General features: G+C 38.7%; 1 protein-coding gene across 1 annotated transcript in view; it reads left to right on the top strand.

Annotated features, from left to right (window-relative positions):
• The window catches only part of PSMA8 (proteasome 20S subunit alpha 8), a 43,824-nt gene extending 26,490 nt beyond the window's left edge, over nucleotides 1-17,334 (top strand). The window contains exons 5-7 of the mRNA XM_066247108.1: nucleotides 13,309-13,428; nucleotides 13,545-13,607; nucleotides 17,242-17,334. Coding sequence (XP_066103205.1) covers nucleotides 13,309-13,428; nucleotides 13,545-13,607; nucleotides 17,242-17,334 — 276 coding nt within the window. The remainder of the gene's footprint in view (nucleotides 1-13,308; nucleotides 13,429-13,544; nucleotides 13,608-17,241) is intronic.
• Nucleotides 17,335-23,131: the final 5,797 nt, after the last annotated feature.

Genomic DNA, 23,131 nt, shown 5'->3' with positions numbered 1-23,131 from the left:
TCCCCCGCACGCCAGGCCGACGCTCTACTGCTGAGCCAACCGGCCAGGGCTACAACAGATTCTTAGCTCTACACATGCACTTACATTTTTTTTTTTTAATTTTTTTTTTTTAATGGGGTGACATCAATAAATCAGGATACATATATTCAAAGATAACAAGTCCAGGTTATCTTGTCGTTCAATTATGTTGTATACCCACCACCCAAAGTCAGATTGTCCTCTGTCACCTTCTATCTTGTTTTCTTTGTGCCCCTCCCCACCCCCTATCCCTCTCCCATTCCCCCCTCCCCCCGGTAACCACCACACTCTTATCAATGTCTCTTAGTTTCACTATTATGTCCCACCTACGTATGGAATAATACAGTTCCTGTTTTTTTCTGATTTACTTATTTCGCTTCGTATCATGTTATCAAGATCCCACCATTTTGCTGTAAATGTTCCGATGTCATCATTTCTTATGGCTGAGTAGTATTCCATAGTGTATATGTGCCACATCTTCTTTATCCAGTCATGTATTGATGGGCTTTTTGGTTGTTTCCATGTCCTGGCCACTGTGAACAATGCTGTAATAAACATGGGGCTGCATGTGTCTTTACGTATCAATGTTTCTGAGTTTGGGGGATATATACCCAGTAGAGGGATTGCTGGGTCATAAGGTAGTTCTATTTTCAGTTTTTTGAGGAACCACCATACTTTCTTCCATAATGGTTGTACTACTTTACATTCCCACCAACAGTGTATGAGGGTTCCTTTTTCTCCACAGCCTCTCCAACATTTGCTATTACCTGTCTTGCTAATAATAGCTAATCGAACAGGTGTGAGGTGGTATCTCATTGCCGTTTTGATTTGCATTTCTCTAATAGCTAAAGAAGATGAGCATCTTTTCATATATCTGTTGGCCATTTGTATTTCTTCCTGGGAGAAATGTCTATTCATATCCTCTTCCCATTTTTTTATTGGATTGTTTGTTTGTTTGTTGTTGAGTTTTATGAGTTCTTTGTATATTTTGGATATTAGGCCCTTATCCGAGCTGTTGTTTGAAAATATCATTTCCCATTTAGTTGGCTTTCTGTTTATTTTGTTATCAGTTTCTCTTGCTGAGCAAAAACTTCTTAGTCTGATGTAGTCCCATTCATTAATTTTTGCCTTCACTTCTCTTGCCATTGGAGTCAAATTCATAAAATGCTCTTTAAAACCCAGGTCCATGAGTTGAGTACCTATGTCTTCTTCTATGTACTTAATTGTTTCAGGTCTTATGTTTAGATCTTTGATCCATTTTGAGTTAATTTTTGTACAGGGGGAGAGACTGTAGTCCAGTTTCATTCTTTTGCATGTGGCTTTCCAGTTTTCCCAGCACCATTTATTGAAGAGGCTTTCTTTTCTCCATTGTGTGTTGTTGGCCCCTTTATCAAAAATTATTTGACTATATATATCTGGTTTTATTTCTGGACTTTCTATTCTGTTCCATTGGTCTGAGTGTCTATTTTTCTGCCAATACCATGCTGTTTTGATTGTCGTGGCCCTATAATATAGTTTGAAATCAGGTATTGTAATGCCCCCAGCTTCATTCTTTTTCTTTAGGGTTGCTTTGGCTATTCGGGGTTTTTTATAGTTCCATATAAATCTGATGATGTTTTGCTCTATTTCTTTAAAAAATGTCATTGGAAGTTTGATGGGAATTGCATTAAATTTGTATATTGCTTTGGGTAATATAGCCATCTTGATTATATTTATTCTTCCTAGCCAAGAACAAGGTATATTCTTCCATCTCATTATATCTTTTTCGATTTCCCTTAACAATGGTTTATAGTTTTCATTATATAAGTCCTTTACATTCTTTGTTATGTTTATTCCTAAGTATTTTATTTTTTTTGTTGCAATCGTGAAGGGGATTATTCCTTTGAATTCCTTCTCAGTTGTTTCATTGTTGGCATATAGAAAGGCTATTGACTTCTGGTTTTTTTTGTTGTTTTTTTTTTTTCATTTTTCTGAAGCTGGAAACAGGGAGAGACAGTCAGACAGACTCCCGCATGCGCCCGACCGGGATCCACCTGGCACGCCCACCAGGGGCGACGCTCTGCCCACCAGGGGGCGATGCTCTGCCCATCCTGGGCGTCGCCATGTTGCGACAAGAGCCACTCTAGCGCCTGAGGCAGAGGCCACAGAGCCATCCCCAGCGCCCGGGCCATCTTTGCTCCAATGGAGCCTCGGCTGCGGGAGGGGAGGAGAGAGACAGAGAGGAAAGCGCGGCGGAGGGGTGGAGAAGCAAATGGGCGCTTCTCCTGTGTGACCTGGCCGTAATCGAACCCGGGTCCTCCGCACGCTAGGCCGACGCTCTACCGCTGAGCCAACCGGCTAGGGCCAGCTATTGACTTCTGTATGTTAATTTTGTATCCTGCGACCTTACTGTATTGGCTTATTGTTTCTAGTAGACTTTTTGTGGATTCTTTGGGGTTTTCGATGTATAGGATCATATCATCTGCAAAAAGTGATACCTTTACTTCTTCTTTTCCGATATGGATGCCTTTTATTTCTTTGTCTTGTCTGATTGCTCTGGCTAGAACCTCTAGTACCACATTAAATAAGAGTGGAGAGAGTGGACAACCCTGTCTTGTTTCTGATTTAAGGGGGAAAGCCTTTAGTTTAGTGCCATTTAATATGATGTTAGCTGATGGTTTATCATATATGGCCTTTATCATGTTGAGATATTTTCCTTCTATACCCATTTTGTTGAGAGTCTTAAACATAAAATTGTGTTGTATTTTATCAAAAGCCTTTTCTGCGTCTATTGATAAGATCATGTGGTTTTTGTTCTTTGTTTTGTTGATATGGTGTATTACGTTAACCGTTTTACGTATGTTGAACCATCCTTGAGATTCTGGGATGAATCCCACTTGATCATGATGTATTATTTTTTTAATATGTTGTTGTATTCGATTTGCTAGTATTTTGTTTAGTATTTTAGCATCTGTATTCATTAGAGATATTGGTCTGTAGTTTTCTTTTTTTGTGCCATCCTTGCCTGGTTTTGGTATGAGGGTTATGTTGGCCTCATAAAATGTGTTTGGAAGTATTGCTTCTTCTTCAATTTTTTGGAAGACTTTGAGTAGAATAGGAACCAAGTCTTCTTTGAATGTTTGATAAAATTCGCTGGTATAGCCATCAGGGCCTGGACTTTTATTTTTGGGGAGGTTTTTAATGGTTTTTTCTATTTCTTCTCTACTGATAGGTCTGTTTAGGCTTTCTGCTGCTTCTTGACTCAGTCTAGGAAGGTTGTATTGTTCTAGGAATTTATCCATTTCTTCTAGGTTGTTGAATTTAGTGGCATAAAGTTTTTCATAGTATTCTACAATAATTCTTTGTATATCTACGGTGTCCGTGGTGATTTCTCCTCTTTCATTTTGGATTTTGTTTATATGAGTTCTTTCTCTTTTTTCCTTGGTAAGTCTTGCCAAGGGTTTGTCAATTTTGTTGATCTTTTCAAAGAACCAGCTCCTTGTTCTATTAATTTTTTCTACAGTTTTTCTGTTCTCTAATTCATTTATTTCTGCTCTGATTTTTATTATCTCCTTTCTTCGGCTGGTTTTGGGTTGTCTTTGTTCTTCTTTTTCTAGTTCCTTAAGGTGGGAAGTTAAGTGGTTCACTTGGGCTCTCTCTTGTTTGTTCATATATGCCTGAAGCGATATGAACTTCCCTCTTATCACTGCTTTTGCTGCATCCCATAGATTCTGATATGTCGTATTGTCATTTTCATTAGTCTGTATATATCTTTTGATCTCTGCACTTATTTCTTCTTTGACCCATTCATTTTTTAAAAGTATGTTGTTTAGTTTCCACATTTTTGTGGGATTTTTTTCCTCTTTTTTGCAGTTGAATTCTAGTTTCAAGGCTTTATGATCAGAAAATATGCTTGGTACAACTTTGATTTTTCTGAATTTGCTGATGTTGTTTTTGTGGCCCAACATATGGCCAATTCTTGAGAATGATCCATGTACACTGGAGAAAAATGTATACTCAGTCACTTTGGGATGAAATGTCCTGTAGATGTCTATCATATCCAGGTGCTCTAGTGTTTTGTTTAAGGCCACTATGTCTTTGTTGATTCTCTGTTTGGATGACCGATCTAGAGCCGTCAGCGGTGTATTGAGGTCTCCAAGTATGATTGTATTTTTGTCAGTTTTTGTTTTAAGATCAATAAGTAGCTGTCTTATATATTTTGGTGCTCCTTGGTTTGGTGCATATATATTAAGAATTGTTATGTCTTCTTGATTCAGTGTCCCCTTAGCCATTATGAAATGGCCATTTTTGTCTCTAAGTACTTTTCCTGTCTTGTAGTCAGCATTATCCGATATGAGTATTGCTACACCTGGTTTTTTTTGGACGTTATTTGCTTGGAGTATTGTTTTTCCAGCCTTTCACTTTGAATTTGTTTTTATCCTTGTTACTTAGATGAGTTTCCTGTAGGCAGCATACAGTTGGATTTTCTTTTTTAATCCATTCTGCTACTCTGTGCCTTTTTATTGGTGAGTTTAATCCGTTTACATTTAGTGTAATTATTGATACTTGTGAGTTCCCTATTGCCATTTTATATCTTGCTTTCTGTTAGTTTTGTGTCTTGTTTGATCCTTCTCTTTCGTTTTTCTATCTTTTGTTTTTATTTGGTTGTATTCCATACATCTTTCCTCTGTTGCTATCTTTTTTATCTCATGTGCTTCTGTGGTGGTTTTTTCAATGGTGGTTACCTTTGAGTAATGAAAAGGGTCCCTACCCTGTTCATTGTAGCGAACTATTTTGTGAGTACTTTTGCACTCCATCGTCCTTTGCTACTGTTAATCTCCATCTTCTCCCCCTCTTTCTTTTTGTTGTTGTCACAGTTTAAATTTGGTTTTATTGTGTTCTTCTTGGAGCTTTTACTTGTGGCTCTGTTTTTTTTTTTTTTTGTTCTTTGTATCTGATTGGAGAACCCCCTTTAGTAATTCCTGGAGTGGGGGTTTTCTGATGATAAATTCCCTCATCTTTTCTGTATCTGTGAATGTTTTTATTTCTCCTTCGTATTTGAAGGATAGCTTTGATGGGTATAGTATTCGTGGCTGAAAGTTCCTCTCTTTCAGGACTTTAAATATTGGGGTCCTGCCTGACCAGGCAGTGGCGCAGTGGATAAAGCGTCGGACTGGGATGCAGAGGGCCCGGGTTCAAGACCCCGAGATCGCCAGCTTGAGTGAGGGCTCATCTGGTTTGAGGAAAAGCCCACCAGCTTGAACCCAAGGTCGCTGGCTCCAGCAAGGGGTTACTTGGTCTGCTGAAAGCCCGCGGTCAAGGCACATATGAGAAAGCAATCAATGAACAACTAAGGTGTTGCAACGCGCAATGAAAAACTAATAATTGATGCTTCTCATCTCTCTCCGTTCCTGTCTGTCTGTCCCTGTCTATCCCTCTCTCTGACTCACTCTCTGTCTCTGTAAAAAATAAATAAATAAAAATTAATAAAAAAAAATATTGGGGTCCACTCTCTTCTAGCTTGTAGAGTTTCTGCTGAGAAATCTGATGATAATTAATGGGCCTTCCTTTATATGTTGTATTCTTCTTTTCCCTGGCTGCCTTGAGAATTTTTTCTTTGCTGTTGGTTTGTGTCAATTTCATTATGATATGCCTTGGAGTAGGTTTGTTGGGGTTAAGAAAACTTGGAGTTCTGTTTGCTTCTTGAACTTGAGGCTTTAGTTCTTTCCACAGGCTTGGGAAGTTCTCATCTATTATTTGTTTGAGTATGTTCTCCATTCCATTTTCCCTCTCTTCTCCCTCTGATATACCTATTATTCTTATGTTATTCTTTTTGATGGAGCAGATAATTCTTGTAAGGCTTTCTCATTTTTTTTATTTTTGAGTCTCTTTCTTCTTCTCTCTGTTGTGCCTCATGTTGCTTGTCTTCTATTTCACTAATCTTCTCTTCTATCTGACCTGTTCTATTAGCTAAGCTTGTTACTTCGTTTTTCAGCTCGTGAATTGAGTTTTTCATCTCTGTTTGATTTGTTTTTATAGTTTCAATTTCCTTGGACATATATTCTTTGTGTTCATTGAGTTGTTTTCTGAGCTCCCTAAATTGCCTTTCTGTGTTTTCTTGTATATCTCGGAGGATTTTTAGGATTTCTATCTTGAATTCTCTGTCATTTAGCTCCAAGGTTTCCAATATATTAAATTTTTTCTCCATAGATTTTTCCTCATCTAGCTGTGTTACCTCTCTTTCTTTTGTATCCATGATATTCGATTTTCTCTTCCTTAATGGCATCTGAGGGTGGTTTTGTTGATAGTATTAATGAGATTTAATAAAGAATAAAAAGTTAAAAAAAATAAAAATAAAAAATCGAAAAGAGTTGTTTTTTTTTTCAAAAAAAAATTAATAATGAAATAAAGAAAAATAAAATAAAATAAAAATTTAAAAAAAGGAAATTATTCCCCCCCTCCTTTTTTCCTCTCCTCTCCTCTCCCCTCTTTCTTGAGAAAATCTTGTGGTGGACTGTGAATTATAACAAACAATGCCTGTGATGGAGGGCCTGAATTGAGGAAAAGTAATGAAGGGGCAAAAAAAAAAAAAAAAAAAAAAAGAAAAAAGAAAAAAAAAGAGCATATGGACCCACAAAAAGCAAATAAGGAAAAAATTTGGGTCAAGAATAAAATGATTTGCTTTTAGGTGTTGGTTGTCTAAGAGTTATGATGAGAGGAATAAGAGGAAAACGGAAAATTGGGGGGACAAATTAAAAAATTACTATTGTATTTAGTGGAACAAGAACTAGATAATATGGAGAGCCAGGGATGGGAGCACTGCTAGTGAGTTAAAAAGGTGAAGTAAAAACCCCCCAAAATGCCACAAACATAGGTTTGAGTCCCAGATAAGATAATTTGTTTGTTATTGAGGTTTGAATGAGAGGAGATGTAAAGGAGAAAGGAAGAAACTAATATAGAGGGAGAAAAGAAAGAGAGAGAAAAAAAGAGGGAACCACTAAAAGAAGAAAATAGAAAGGAGAGAGAGAGAGAGTTAAGGGTTTTGGGGTGCAACCCTCATAGAGAGAAAGGAAGAGAAGAGAAAAGATAATGGGAGATGTAACACTTATGGGTAGTGTAGTTCAAGGAGAGGAGAGAGTAAGACGGGTAGAGAGTTAATCAGCCAAATTGGAGGAGGAAAAGAAAGTATCAAGAATGAAGATAAGAGAAACAAACGAACAAATATAATAAAATGGGATAGGTTATAAAGTCTGCAGATTATTCTTGATTTTGAGAGGTTATCTTCTTGCTTTTTCTTTTCTCTCCCTCTTCCTGGTCGGTGACTCTGTACCCCGGGTTCTGCCCCTTTGGCACGCTCAGGTAGAGGTTTGCAGTTGATAAGTCTCTATGGCAATGTCATGTATTGTGCTTTAGTCTCGTTGGCAGTTGAAGCTCATTAGCATTTATAGGCTCTGACAGTGAGAGAGTCCGTGTTCCTGGAGCCTTTCTCCTAGTCTTTCTTTCCTCAATTAGTAGCCTGATAATCCAGCTATGGGGTTGCTGCTGCCTCTGCCTGGATAGTAAGAGGCTCAAAGAGCTGGCAACTCCCCACTCTATTTCCACTCAGCACAGGGCTCTGGGTAAGGCTCAGTCAGTCAGAGCTGCTAGTATAATCAGGCGGGCTTTCCGCCCACTCAAAGACCTCTGGCTCTGCCACTCTGTCCGGTAACACAAGCGGGCGCCCACTTCCGGGGCGCTTGGAGGAAACTCTCACTCACTGTCTGCGACCAGGATATCCGGCCAGCAGTCTCACGCTCTGAGTGAAACCCCCAACCTCGGGGAAAAGTTGCAGCATTGGAATTCAGTCTTGCTCCGTCCCCGTGCACGGCTTTTGCAAGGCGCTGGGGCGGCTCGAGATTCCGCTTTGGCCCACACAAAGGCCCCTGACTCTGCCCCTCTGTGCGATAACACGGGCGCGCACTGCCGAGGCACTCGGAGGAATTGCTCACTCCTTATCTGCGCGTGCAAACCAGGATATGAGGCCGGCCGCGTTTCTCTCTGAGTGAAATACTCTCCAGCACGGAAAATCTCCACCATTGGAATTAGGTCTCACTCCCTCCCGTGCGTGGCTTTCCCAGGGTGCTGGGGCTGCCCAGAGACTCTGCCCTCGGCCCACAGAAAGGCCTCTGACCCTGCCTCTCCGTGGGGCAACACGGGCACCCACTCTCGGGGCCTAGGAAGAAATTCTCGCCCACTAACTGCGCACCAACCAGGAGACCGGGTAAAATGGCCGCTCCGCTTGTCTTTCTTTGTTTGGGTTTGGCGCGAGTGTTAGCTTGTATTGCCCGGGTTGCCACAGGATCAGATTTTCCTCGGCTTGGATCTCCGTGCCACAGCCTGGTTCAGCCGTTTGTGCCGCGGCGACCTGGATCTATTCACCCCCTTTGCCCGCCTCAGTTTCTATATTCACAGTTACCAGAGAAAGCCGCCCTGTTTAGGTTAGTGAGGAAGGCGGAGCATTTCTTACTCCCTATTTCCTTCGGGTTTGGTTATATATTTAGCCAATTTTTCACTCAATCATACCTTTGGGTGTATTGCGAAGCATCTGGAAGCTCCAAGTATAGGTTTTTCTGTTTCTGGTTGAAGATCTTGTTGAGTTTTGGGGGAGATTTATCGGTATTGCTTCCTACCCCGCCATTACTCTGACGTCATCCCACTTACATTTTTAAAAAGAAAAAAAAAAAAAGGAAAAACATTATGTCTTATACCATTATCCTGGCTAAAAGCTTTCTTTATTTTTTGTAATTTTATTTATTGATTTTTAGAGAAGAAGAGAGAGAGGGAGAGTGAGAGAAATATTGATTTGTTGTTCTACCTATTTATGCATTCATTGGTTGATTCTTGTATGTGCCCTGACCAGGAATTGAACCTGGATCCTAACTAATAGCTTTTAAAAACTTAGAGGAAAAGCTTTAAAAAGGTCCACATGTCACCTGAATATAATTGAAAGTTCCTGTGTAATCCTAGTGTCATTCCCCTCCTACTACATCTCCTCCCAACCTGCTCCAGAAAACCGGTTCCTAAATTTGGTGTTTATCTTTTCTATGCATAACTTTACACTTTCACTGCACATGGAAGTATCCATAAATAATAGGAACTGTTTTGCATATTTTTACATTTTATATAATTAGTATTACATTATGTATATAACTCTACAACTTACAATTTTGTTTAATTTGACTTTAAGTAGAGATAAGTGTAATGATAAAACCATACTGCTGGGTCATGTCCTAGAGCAGTGGTCCCCAACCTTTTTTGGGTCACATACCAGTTTAATGTCAGAAAATATTTTCACGGACCGGCCTTCAGGGTGGGATGGATAAATGTATCACGTGACCGAGACAAGCCTCAAGAGTGAGTCTTAGACGGATGTAACAGAGGGAATCTGGTCATTTTTTAAAAATAAAACATCATTCAGACTTAAATGTAAATAAAACGGAAATAATGTATGTTATTTATTATTTCTCTGTGCACCGGTACCAAATGGCCTATGGACCAGTACCGGTCTGCGGCCCGGGGGTTGGGGACCACTGTCCTAGAGCACAAGAGGGAGCTAATTTAGGTTGTGTGCAGAGGGAATATTTCTCAAAGGAAGGGATACTTAAGCAGAAACTAAATTAAAAGAAGCCAGCTGGTCATAATCCCTGACTGTGTTGGGACAGGGGTTCTTCCCAGATGATTTATTGTCTTGCCAGATTTGGAAGCCATCATTGTAATTTAAAAAGCTACAAAGCAGAATTCGTATTATGTAGCAGTTTCTTGGCCTTATAAGCTTATAGGATGTAACCAAACAGAAAAGATAGTATAAAGTAGCAGATCTCAAAATGTGGTCTTCAGATTCCTGTAAATAGTAAAAACTCTTTTCATAATAAAACTAAGGCAATACTTTCCTTTCTCACTTTGTGGACATTTTCTCTGATGTTGTAAGAGTACTTCGTGGATAAAACATTGGTTCCCTACTATCCAATAATATTAGTACTCATTGTATTCTTTACCAATCATGCATTTGCAGTAAAGTAATAAATTCAGCTTTCACAAAAGTTGTCTTTGATGAAATAGTAGAAATTTTTTACTTTAGTAAATCTCGACATTTTTTCATCAGAAGAAAAAAATTTAAATATATGTACTGATAAATATTACTAAGCTTATCATGGTGATCATTTCACAATATATACAAATAGAAAATCACTATATTATGTATATACCTGAAACTAATATATGTTCATTATATCTCAATTTTTAAAATCTTATTTTAAAAACTTCACCTTTTAATATTCTGTACTATATAATGAAAGTATGCTTTATTAAAGCACATCTATTACAGGTACAGTGGTTGTTTTGAAAAACAGTTATGCAGTTGTTTGAATAGTAAGCAAAACTAGTCAATTTTTTATCTACTTGGTAGAACAATGGGCAGGATAACTGTGGTTATTCAGGTTTGGAAATTTGGTAGGACGTCTCCTCAAGAATGAATGATCCAAGCCTTTTATTTTAAGGAAACAACTGACAGTATTTGTTGCTAATGATAAAGTCCAGCTTTCAAACAAAAATTAAAATTTTGGAAAACATTTATTTTTCACAATGAGCTTGACTATTTCTCAGTAGAGAGTTCTCTGGTGAGATTGGCCATGAAATTAATTAGCATAATTCTTTTAGAAATTAAATGAGTTAACATTTGGAGGATCTTCATAATTCAGTGAAACAATAATCCTCCAGATGACCAAAGCTTTGATGTTACAAAACTAACAGTGTTGCCTGACCTGTGGTGGTGCAGTGGATAAAGCATCGACCTGGAAATGCTGAGGTCGCCGGTTCAAAACCCTGGGCTTGCCTGGTCAAGGCACATATGGGAGTTGATGCTTCCAGCTCCTCCCCCCTTCTCTCTCTGTCTCTTTCTCTCTCCTTCTCTCTCTCCTCTCTAAAAATGAATAAATAAAAAATAAAAAAATAAAAATTATAAAAAAAAAACTAACAATGTTGATGCTTTTGGAGGCATGTTTTGCTATTGTCAGTAATACTTCAAAACAGGAACAAGGCTTTCTTTTCTGAAGGGGATTGGGCAGTGTGTCACAAGACCCACCCAGAGCTGTATCCAAGAGGTATTGTTTTGGGCTCATAACAGCAGAGATGTGATGATTATTAACACAGATTTATTTCTCTCAAATAATGAGAAATTTGAAGGTAGGCACATGCTGATGTCTGTCTTTTTTATTATCTTTTTATTTGTCTTTTGTTATTTTTATTATATTTTTTATTATATTTTCCCATGCTCTCAGTGTCTGCTAGACCTCCAGCCAACATGTCTGCATTCTAAGCAGCAAAGGTTTCAAGAAGTTCACCCAGTTACTTCCACTTGTATATTCTATTTGATAATGGAGGCTAGTAAATAACATTTTTCAACAGGCACATCATCTAGAGCCCTGTCACAAAGGAAGATTGGTTATTGGGAGTGGCAACTAATATTCTTTGCCAAAGAAAATCATCATTAGTCTAGATAGTAGGGAAAACATTAAAAATCTATCAGTCTGCTGAAGTGGGCTGAGTAAGCGATGAAGTTGGAGGGAGGGTGGGGATATGAGTGTGGCAAGAAGTGGCTGGATTTTAAGAAATGTCAAGTAGGTAAGAGTTAAAGAATTTTGACATCTGCAGTTGGAATAGTGGACAGGAAAGTCACCAGGAATTTAGAAGGTAACCTTTAAAAGTTCAGTGAGTTTTTTTGGAGAAATCGCACTTCATGTACTTCCTCTGGGCAGCAACCGGTGAGTTACCCTCCACCCCAACCCAGCCCCCAAAAGAGTAGTAGCTAATAAATTCCAAAATTCCACAAGGCTGAAGATTTTACCTTTGATCTTAGTGAAATGTCAAGGCCACAAAATCAGTGTAAAATTTTACACTATTTATTTTAAGCCCCTGAAACATAAAGACATGGAAAAAGTTCTTTGAAGCAGTAGAACAATGTGCTCTCATGTAGTACGGAAGGTGTGCTCAGTTCCTAAACATCTTCTGTGAGATCGCTTCCCTATAATCATGATACTAACCTGTTGGAACTGAAGCATCCCCATTTAATGCTAGGACCCTTTAGTGAGAGGATGACCCTATCGCTGGATCTCTCAACTCTCTAGATTCATCGTAGCAAAGGGATATGTGGCAGCGTAGTGTTTAGAGTTCAAAGCTTTGGTTGTCAGTTCATTCTCCTTGGTTTCAAAGCTCAGCTCTTCTGTTTACCCTCTATGTGATCTGGAGCATGATTAGTTAAGCCAGTGGTTCACAGATAGGGTGATTTTTGTCCCCCTAAGGGACATTTGGCAATATATGACATGTTTGGTTGCCATAACTGGATCAGGCAGTGCCACTGGTATCTAGTGAATAGAGACTGCTAAACTTGCACAAGACAGCCTCCCCAAACCACCAGCAAAGAATTATCTGGCCCAAAATGTCAGTAGCGTTGAGATTAAGAACACTTGTTTTAACCTTTCCAGCTCTTCATTTCTTTACCCATGAATTGGAGTTAGTAATAGTATCTATTTAATTGTTTGTGAGATGGTTAGGTTAGATGAGGTAATTCATGTAAAATTCATAACATAGTGCGGGGCACATAAATGCTCCGTTAATGTAAATTACCATCATCATTATCATCACTAGTAACTATTCTGGAATTTAGACTGAACATGCCATATACTACCTGTAGCCATGCAGCCAGGAAAGTTTGTGCTTTCCTTCATTTGATGAAAAATTCTGACGGACATAGAAAAATGAGGAATGCAAGGGAAGAAATCCTCTTGCTTATAGAGTCAAAAATGATAATAAATTAATAATTACTATACTTTATTCTAAGTTCTAAGAAAACGATGCACAATTCTCTTCATGTAAACAGCGTTCTTCTTCACAATGATGTTCTTTTTTTCCTCGTCTTTCTTCCTTTTGCACCATATTGCAAAGGCACACCTGCTTGTCTCCCCACATTTTTTGGAGTTTAAACTCTTTTACTCTCTTCTGGCTATCAAGAACTTGGGAGCTATCAAAGAAATAGAAAGCATTGGTCAGTATAAAGCATTAATATATTTGAAAATTACTCATGCCATCACTATAGATTATTCATATAGTAACCATATGAGCTGCTGTAATGTTTGCTAAGTTTTCAAACCTACACTTTTCATTTAGCAATTATGCTAAGACAAACTGGAGCAACCCTGTAAACCTTTAAATTTCACTTAGTAACCATAAGTTCCTTTATATTGCAATGATATTAAGAGTTATCTTTTATTTTTCAAGGCAAATGCAATAGGCCGAAGTGCTAAAACTGTCCGAGAATTCCTAGAAAAGAATTACACAGAAGATGCTATAGCTAACGACAATGATGCTATCAAATTAGCAATAAGAGCATTGCTAGAAGTAAGTGATCTAATAAAGCATATTCAGAAAAGCATGGTTTTTCCCTCTCATTCAATTGCTTATTAAAACACAAATTTTCCTGCAGTAATTCTAATATTGCACTTGTTGTACATTAGGTGGTCCAGTCTGGTGGAAAAAACATTGAACTTGCTATAATAAGAAGAAACCAACCTTTGAAAGTAAGTCATTAACCAAATCGGAGGAATTACTGTATCTGTAGTATAGTTTGACAAAAGTTAAAATGTTGACACCTGTAGAATCTTCAGAAGTCTTACACATCCCTTAGCATCTGTTGACACTATGGCCACTTCTGTTTTATATCTGTAAGCTAATACTCACTAATTTGTATGTGCTTATTGCAAACTGTTACCTAGCCCTAGCCCCTTGTGAAGACCTAGAGGTGCTGAGATCTACATATAGACCTACCACATTTAGTATATGTTCTTATAAGTAGGAACCCCTACTGAGTCAGTCCTTCATGGGGTCAGTTTAGCATATTCACTATGGAGATTCATTCCTGGTACCACAGAGAGAGCAGTTACTCTTCCTGTATTTTTAGATCTTCTGAAACCAAGATATGCTTCTAGCTAGTGTCATTCAACTGCTGTTTATATCATTGTTCGCCCTCTAGGCTTTTAACATAATATTATCCTTCATTGTGTCAAAAAAACCTCCACCCGTTCTTCATTGCCTACTGGTTTTGTATCTATTTTCTCCATATTTCATTTAAAAGTGCTGTGAACCACTGTTAAGACTTGAATTTTAACATCTAGTGTGATAACCTTTCTGTATCAATTTTGTCAGCCATTATGGGTTAAAACTGCTGGACCATAAAATAAATTGTTCAGAATAATGTGATAAATTGTTCACTATCATTCACTCTCGTTCATTAGGTAGAACTTTACAGTGTAGTTTGCCAACTAGCTCTTTTTTAGCTGAGAGTAAGAGAAACTATATAAAAAGTATGCTAAAACTATTTTACATATACTTTTTCTTCATTTTAGGGGAAATATTTCAAGAGGAAGTGGTGTTGAAATCAGTGCTATGTGGAGCAGTAGGGTTTTGTTTTTGTTTTAGAGGGGCTTGTTGTCATTGTTGCTATGATACCACATTCCCATATTTTATTAGGTAACCAACAAATGGGGATATGAGAATAGGGCAGTATCAAAGTTTCAGTGAATTAGAGAAACAGGGACAGAATGGTGGGGTGTTCCCCTACACAGCCCCACATAATAAATAGGATAATGAACACAGAATGTGGAGATTGGAACTAGGCCAGGTTGTCACTCCTGCTGGACACATGTACCAACACCACAGCGACCCAGAACCACTCAGTCCAGAGTCACCTCTCAAGCCCCATCACAGATGCACACACACACACCCAGTTATATATGTTTTTTACTTATGAGTGGTAAGATGGTATGAGTCCTGGCAGCGAACTTATAGTATCCTTCCACATGGTATTATTTCAGGATAAGCCATGTGGCAAATAGAACACATGCTTTGGAGTTTCATAGATTTGGATTTAAGTTCTAGCAGATCAGTTTGTTTAACAATATGACCCTGAGCAACTTATTCCCATCTCTGATTTTAAACAAAATAATGATTTGCCCTGGCCAAATGGCTTGATTGGTTAGCACATCATCCCGAAGCGCAGAAGTTGCCAGTTTGATTCCCGGTCAGGGCACACACAGGAGTGTTTTATATTCCTCTCTCTCTCTCTCCTTTCCCCTCTTGCTGAAATCAATAAATATTATATATATATATATATATATATATATATATATATATATATATATATATAATTTTGACAGAGACAGAGAGTGAGAGAGAGGGACATAGAGGGACAGATAGACAGGAAGAGAGAGAGATGAGAAGCATCAGTCTTCGTTGAGGCACCTTAGTTGTTCACTGATTGCTTTCTCATATGTGCCTTGACTGGGGGGACTCCAGCAGGGCAAGTGACCCCTTCCTCAAGCCAGCAACCTTTGGGCTCAAGCTAGCAACCATGAGGTCACATCTATGATCCCACGCTCAAGCCGGATGAGCCCGCACTCAAGTTAGCGACCTTAGGGTTTCCATCCTGGGGCCTCCGCGTCCCAGACAATGATCTATCCACTGCACCACTGCCTGGTCAGGCAACATAAAAATATTTTTAAAATAAAATAAAAATGATTTAAATAAAATAAAAACTCTTTGATTTGTATTTAGTGAGGGAGTTGTAAATAAAGCAGTGTAAATCATCTTTATCCTATCTTTTATGGCTACTTTATGAGCTGATAAAATAGTCAAACCCTATCAGAGAATCATACAGTGGGGTTGGATAGGGGGAGTTCAGTAATGAATTTTTTGCTCGTGAATAGAATAAGTCTTGAATTAAAGTAATTTTAGCCTGACCAGGTGGTGGCACAGTGGATAGAGCATCAAATTGGTATGTGGAGAACCCAAGTTCAAAACCTCGAGGTCGCAGGCTTGAGTGTGGGCTCACCCACCTTGAGCATGGGGTCGCTGGCTTGGGCATGGGATCATAGACATGACCCCTATGGTCACTATCTTGAGCCCAAAGGTCACTGGCTTGAGCCCAAGGTCACTGGCTTGAGCAGGGTGTCATTGGCTCTGCAGGAGCCCCCCATCAAGGCACATATGAGAAAGCAGTCAGTGAACAACTAAGGTGCTACAATGAAGACTTGATGCTTCTCATCTATCTCCCTTCCTGTCTGTCTGTCCCTCTGTCTCTCTGTCTCTGTCCCTATGTCTCTCTGTCTCTGTCACAAAGAAAAGTCATTTTAGAACCCTGGTCAGGTAGCTCAGTTGATTAGAGTGTCATCCTAATATGCCAAGGTTGCAGGTGAGATCTCTAGTCAGAGTACACACAAGAATAAACCAATGAGTGCATGAATAATTGCAACAGGAAATCAGTGTTTCTCTCTCCCTTCCTCTCTAAAAAGTCAATAAATAGGCCTGACCTGTGGTGGTACAGAGGATAAAGTGTTGTCCTGGAATGCTGAGGTCAGCGGTTTGAAACCCTGGGCTTGCCTGGTGAAGGCACATATGCTAACTATTCCTTCCCCTCCTTCTCTCTCTCTCTCTCTTTTCTTTCCAAAATGAATAAATAAAAAAATCTTTAAAAAATAGAAATAGCCTGACCAGGCGGTGACACAGTGGATAGATGCAGAGGACCCAGGTTCAAGACCGTGAGGTCACCAGCTTGAGCGTGGGCTCACCTGGTTTGAGCACAGCTCACCAGCTTGCACCCAAGGTCTCTGGCTAGAGCAAGGAGTTACTCAGTCTGCTGAAGGCCTGTGGTCAAGGCACATGTGAGAGAGCAATCAATGAACAACTAAGGTTCACAATGCGCAACAAAAGGCTAATGATTGATGCTTTTCATCTCTCCGTTCCTGTCTGTCTGTCCCTGTCTGTCCCTCTCTCTGACTCTCTCTCTGTCTCTGTAAAAAAATAAATAAATAAAAAATAAAATAAAATAAAATATAAGTCAATAAATAGGAGATTTTTTTCAAAAAATAGTTTTAAAGTTATATTTTTATGTAGGATATATAATGCAGTATCACATTTTACCCTGTTTTCTTTTTTTAGCACAATGACAGTGGAAATGTGAGAGGTTTCTAGTTTTTGTCCATAATAGTTACAAGAATGTTGCTGTTGACCCTTTGAAACATTTCATTGTATACTTGAAGTAATAAAGTTATAAATAGAAAATAGCACTTTTAAGATGTAATAGGTTTATTTCAGATTGTAAATATTTAGAAACTATTGGTATAATTGCAATTTGTTTTTTACTTTTTTTCTTTCCAGATGTTTAGTGCCAAAGAAATTGAATTACAAGTCACTGCAATAGAAAAGGAAAAGGAAGAAGCAGAGAAGAAAAAGTCAAAGAAGACTGCCTAATTTAGAGTGAACACTGGGAGCTTTTAATATTTTGTTGTACTCCTTGGAATTATTTAGTGAAGTTTTAAAGGAAATAAGTTGATTTATGGCATTACATTAGGAGTTAATGTGCTGGCCAGATATGTGTGTCTCTTCAGTATATTACATGGTCAGATGTATATTAGTATGAAGATTTTCTTTGAAAAAAATTTTCAAAAGCAGTCAATTCCACATAAACCTGAGACTATACTCTGTAACTTGTCCGGTGTGTTACATTTCTTCATATATGCAAATTTAATTGTTTTTTAAAAATTTTATAAAGTGAATAATTTGGTCATGTTTGAGTATTTATTGACTGTCAGGTAGAGGGATACCTATTTGAAAATAAACTGAGTATGATACTGAGTTGCATTTCTAAAAGAATGGTAAAAAAGAGAACCTGAAGCTGAGCAGGGGAACTGACACCCAGTTCTGGAACAGACGGAATAACGTGACATGACAGTAGTCAGTTCAGAGACTGCAAGGCGGGGCAATGGGGGGTTTACCCAAACAGCCACTAGGAAACTTTTGGGGGTAGAAGTTCTGGGTTTTATGGTGATTTACACAGGGGTAAATATATATCAAAAGCCATTGCTAAAGACAAGATGGCGCTGGAGTAGGCAAACATACCAACATCCACTTCCCAGAACCAAAGTGGATTACAAACTAATTTTAAGAACTATCATCTGGAAAAACCAACTTTGGACTAAACTAAGATGACTCTTCAACCAAGGAACACTAAAGAAGCCACACCGAGACTGATAGGAAAAGCAGAAACGCGGAGAGGGCTGCCCAGCTCCCCGGAGCGAAGGGCAGCCAGGAGAGACTCATGTGGCAAGAAGTGAGTTTAGCAGAGGGGGAAGGGTCCTGAATCCCAGGAACAAAGCCCCAGCCTGCAGCCCCAGAGCCTAGAAGAGGCATAAGGGCATATTTAGCTGGAAACAAGTCAGGATACTGTTTGTGAGAAAGAGTCTGATTTCTCAGACCCAGGATTCTTCTTAAAGGGACCGCACAGAAAACCTCTCTCACAACCACTCTCCCAGGGCTCTGGGGGACGGGGAGAGAGGAGAGTGCCGGAGTAGCAGGAAGAGAGTGTAATCTAGGAGGCACAGGGAGAAACATTTTGGGAGACAGCCACCCTAACCCCTGGGACAAGTCACTCCCCAATCTGAAGTGAATATTTTCCCCGGAAATAGCAATACTAGCAAAGGGAAGCAGGACACCAGCCAAACAAGCTCTCCCGCAGCACTCAGAGCAGGGTTGCTTAGAAGGAGGGAGCTTTCGGGAGCACGTAAATATATAAAGCAGACTTTGATGGATTTAAAGGGTGAGATCAACAGCAATACTATAATAGTAGGGATTTCAATATCCCATTAACATCACTAGATAGATCCTCAAGAAAGAAAATTAAAGAAACAGCAGAATTAAAGGACATACTAGATCTACTTGATTTAATAGATATCTTCAGAACCTTCCACCCTAAAACAGCAGAATATACATTCTTTTCAAGCGCTCATGGTACATTTTCTAGAATAGACCACATGTTTGGGCACAAAAGCGGTCTCAACAAATTTAAGAAGACTGAAATCATATCGAGCACTTTCTCTGATCACAATGGCATTAAACTAGAAATCAACCACAACAGAAAAATTGAAAAATTCTCAAACACTTGGAAACTAAATAGCATATTATTAAATAATGAATGGGTAAACAATGAGATCAAAGAACAATTTTTAAAATTCCTAGAAAAAAAACAATAATGAGCATATATCAACTCAAAATTTATGGGACACAGCAAAAGCAGTCCTGAGAGGGAAGTTCATAGCATTACAGGCATACCTCAAGAAGCTACAAAAAGCTCAAATAAACAACTTCACCCTACATCTGAAAGAACTAAAAAAAGAACAGTAACTAAAGCCCAGAGCTAGTAGAAGGAAGGAAACAATAAAGATCAGAGCAGAAATAAATGACATAAAGGCTAAAAAAACAATACAGAGGATCAATGAAACCAGGAGCTCGTTCTTTGAAAACGTAAACAAGATCGATGAACCTTTAACCAGACTCACCAAGAAAAAAAGAGAGAGGACTCAAATAAATAAAATTAGAAATGAGAGTGCAGAAATAATAACTGACACAACAAAAATACAAAATATTGTCAGAAAATACTATGAAGAACTGTACGCCAAAAAACTAGACAACCTAGATGAAATGGACAAATTCCATGAAACATATAATCTTCCAAAAATTAATCTGGAAGAATTAGAAAACCTAAACAGACCAATTACAACAAATGAGATTGAAACAGTTATCAAAAAGCTCCCAAAAAATAAAAGTCCTGGGCCTGATGGCTTCACAAGTGAATTCTACCAAATATACAAAGAAGAACTAACTCCTATCCTTCTCAAGCTATTTCAAAAAATTCAAGAGGAAGGAAGACTTCCAAGTTCCTTTTATGAGGCAAGCATAACTCTGATTCCAAAACCAGGCAAAGACAACACAAAGAAAGAAAATTATAGGCCAATATCCCTGATGAATTTAGATGCTAAAATCTTCAACAAATATTAGCAAACCGGATCCAGCAATATATGAAAAAAATCATACACCATGATCAAGTAGGATTTATTCTTGAGAGGCAAGGCTGGTACAATATTCGCAAATCAATCAATGTGATTCATCACATAAACAAAAAGAAGGAGAAAAACCACATGATAATTTCAATAGATGCAGAAAAAGCATTTAATAAAATTCATGATCAAAACTCTCAGCAAAGTGGAAATAGAGGGAACATACCTCAACATGATAAAGGCCATCTATGACAAACCCACAGCCAACATCATACTCAATGGGCAAAAATTAAAAGCAATCCCCTTAAGATCAGGAACAAGGGAGGGGTGCCCCCTTTCACCACTCTTATTCAACATATTTCTGGAGGTCCGAGCCACAGCAATCAGACAAGAAAAAGAAATAAAAGGCATCCAAATTGGAAAAGAAGAAGTAAAACTATCATTTGCAGATGATATGATATTGTATATAGAAAACACTAAAGTCTCAGTCAAAAAACTACTAGACCTGATAAATGAATTCAGCAAGGTGGCAGGATATAAAATCAATACTCAGAAATCAGAGGTACTTTTTTTTTTTTTTTTTCATTTTTCTGAAGCTGGAAACAGGGAGAGACAGTCAGACAGACTCCCCCATGCGCCAGACCGGGATCCACCCGGCACGCCCACCAGGGGCAATGCTCTGCCCACCAGGGGGCGATGCTCTGCCCACCCTGGGCGTCGCCATGTTGCGACCAGAGCCACTCTAGCGCCTGAGGCAGATACCACAGAGCCATCCCCAGTGGCCGGGCCATTTTTGCTGCAATGGAGTCTTGGCTGTGGGAGGGGAAGAGAGAGACAGAGAGGAAAGCGCGGCGGAGGGGTGGAGAAGCAAATGGGCGCTTCTCCTATATGCCCTGGCCAGGAATCGAACCCGGGTCCTCCGCACGCTAGGCCGACGCTCTACCACTGAGCCAACCGGCCAGGGCAAGAGGTACTTTTAAACACTAACAACTGTCAGAAACAGAAATTAAGGAATCAATCCCCTTCACCATTGCAACCAAAATAATAAAATACCTAGGAATAAATTTAACCAGGGAGATTAAAGACTTGTACTCGGAAAATTATAAAACATTGATAAAAGGAATCAGGGAAGATACAAACAAGTGGAAGCATATACCGTGCTCATGCTTAGGAATAATAAATATCATTAAAATTTCTATTATTACCCAAACAATTTATAAATTCAATGCAATACTGATTAAAATACCAATGACTTACTTCTAAGATATAGAACACCTATTCCAAAAATTTATATGGAACCAAAAGAGAACACGAATAGCCTCAGCAATCTTGAAAAGGAAGAATAAAGTGGGAGGTATCACACTTCCGGATATCAAGTTATATTATAAGGTCATTGTACTCAAAACAGCATGGTACTGGCATAAGAATAGGCATATAGATCAATGGAACAGAACAGAAAACTCAGAAATAAACCCACACTTTTATGGACAACTGATATTTGACAAAGGAGGTAAGAGCATACATTGGAGTAAAGACAGCCTCTTGAACAAATGGTGTTGGGAAAATTGGACAGCTACCTGCAAGAAAATGAAACTAGACCACCAACTTACACCAGGCACAAAAATAAACTCAAAATGGATAGAAGACTTAAATGTAAGCCGTAAAACCATAAGCATCTTAGAAGAAAACATAGACAGTAAGCTCTCTGACATCTCTCGCAACAATATATTTGCCGATTTTTCTCCACAGGCAAGTGAAATAAAAGACAGAATAAACAAATGGGACTTTATCAATCTAAAAAGCTTCTGCACAGCTAAAGACAATAAGAACAGAATAAAAAGACAAACTACACAATGGGAGAATATATTTGACATTGTGTCTGATAAGGGGTTAATAACAAAAAATCTATAAAGAACTTGTAAAACTTAATACCAGGAAGACAAACAATCCAATCCAAAAATGGGCAAAAGAAATGAATAGACACTTCTCCAAAGAGGACATACAGATGGCCAATAGACATATGAAAAAATGCTCAACATCACTAATCATTAGAGAAATGCAAATTAAAACCACAACGAGATATCACCTGATGCCAGTCAGAATGGCGCTCATCAACAAAACAACACAGAATAAGTGCTGGTGAGAATTTGGAGAAAAGGGAACCCTCCTGCACTGCTGGTGGGAATGCAGACTGGTGCAACCTCTGTGGAAAACAGTATAGAGATTCCTCAAGAAATTAAAAAATTGAACTGCCTTTTGACCCAGTTATACCACTGTTAGGAATATACCCCAAGAACACCATAGCACTGTTTGAAAAGAAGAAATGCACCCCCATGTTTATGGTAGCATTGCTCACAATAGCAAAGATCTGGAAACAGCCCAAGTGTCCATCAGAGGATGAGTTGATTAAAAAGCTTTGGTACATATATACTATGGAATACTACTCAGCCATAAGAAATGATGACATTGAATCTTTTACAACAACATGGATGGACCTTGATAACATTATACTGAGCGAAATAAGTAAATCAGAAAAAACTAAGAACTATATGATTCCATACATAGGTGGGACATAAAAATGAGACTCAGAGACATGGACAACAGTGTTGGGGTTACAGGGTGGGGGGGAGGAGAGGGAGGGGGCTGGGGGAGGGGAGAGGCAGAAAGAAAACCAGTTAGGAGGTGACAGAAGACAATTTTATCAATGTCACCCCAAAAAAATCCAAAAAAAAAGAATTTGTCTCATGGCTAATTCAGGCAGTTAGAAGAATAGTATAAAGATGCTAATTCTGCTTCTCAGGCCACATCCTGCAAAAGGGGCCCCAAGAAAATTGGTGATTTGGTTCCTCTGATTTTGCTAATTGGATTTAAAAAAATAGGTCAGGAACGCCCTGAAATGGAGCTAACAATACATGGGCATAAATTTAAAGGACTTTTAGATACTGGAGCTGATGTATCTGTTATTGCTAAGCTACATTGGCCTCCTTCCTGGCCCACTCATGCAGCAGCCACAGAATTACAAGGTATAGGGCAGAGTAAATCCCCTCAACAAAGTTCTAGTTTTCTACATTGGGAAGATTAAGAAAGTCATTCTGGATTTTTTTAAGCCTTATATGCTCCCTGGATGGCCAGTTATTTTGTGGGGTAGAGATGTTTTGAAAAATATGGGAGTGTTGCTTGTCAGTCCTAATGTTTTATTCAGTAATCAGATGCTT

The sequence above is a fragment of the Saccopteryx bilineata genome, chromosome 11 (assembly GCF_036850765.1).
Source record: "Saccopteryx bilineata isolate mSacBil1 chromosome 11, mSacBil1_pri_phased_curated, whole genome shotgun sequence".
Classification (NCBI taxonomy): domain Eukaryota; kingdom Metazoa; phylum Chordata; class Mammalia; order Chiroptera; family Emballonuridae; genus Saccopteryx; species Saccopteryx bilineata.
This window is presented reverse-complemented; position numbering and strand designations above follow the sequence as displayed.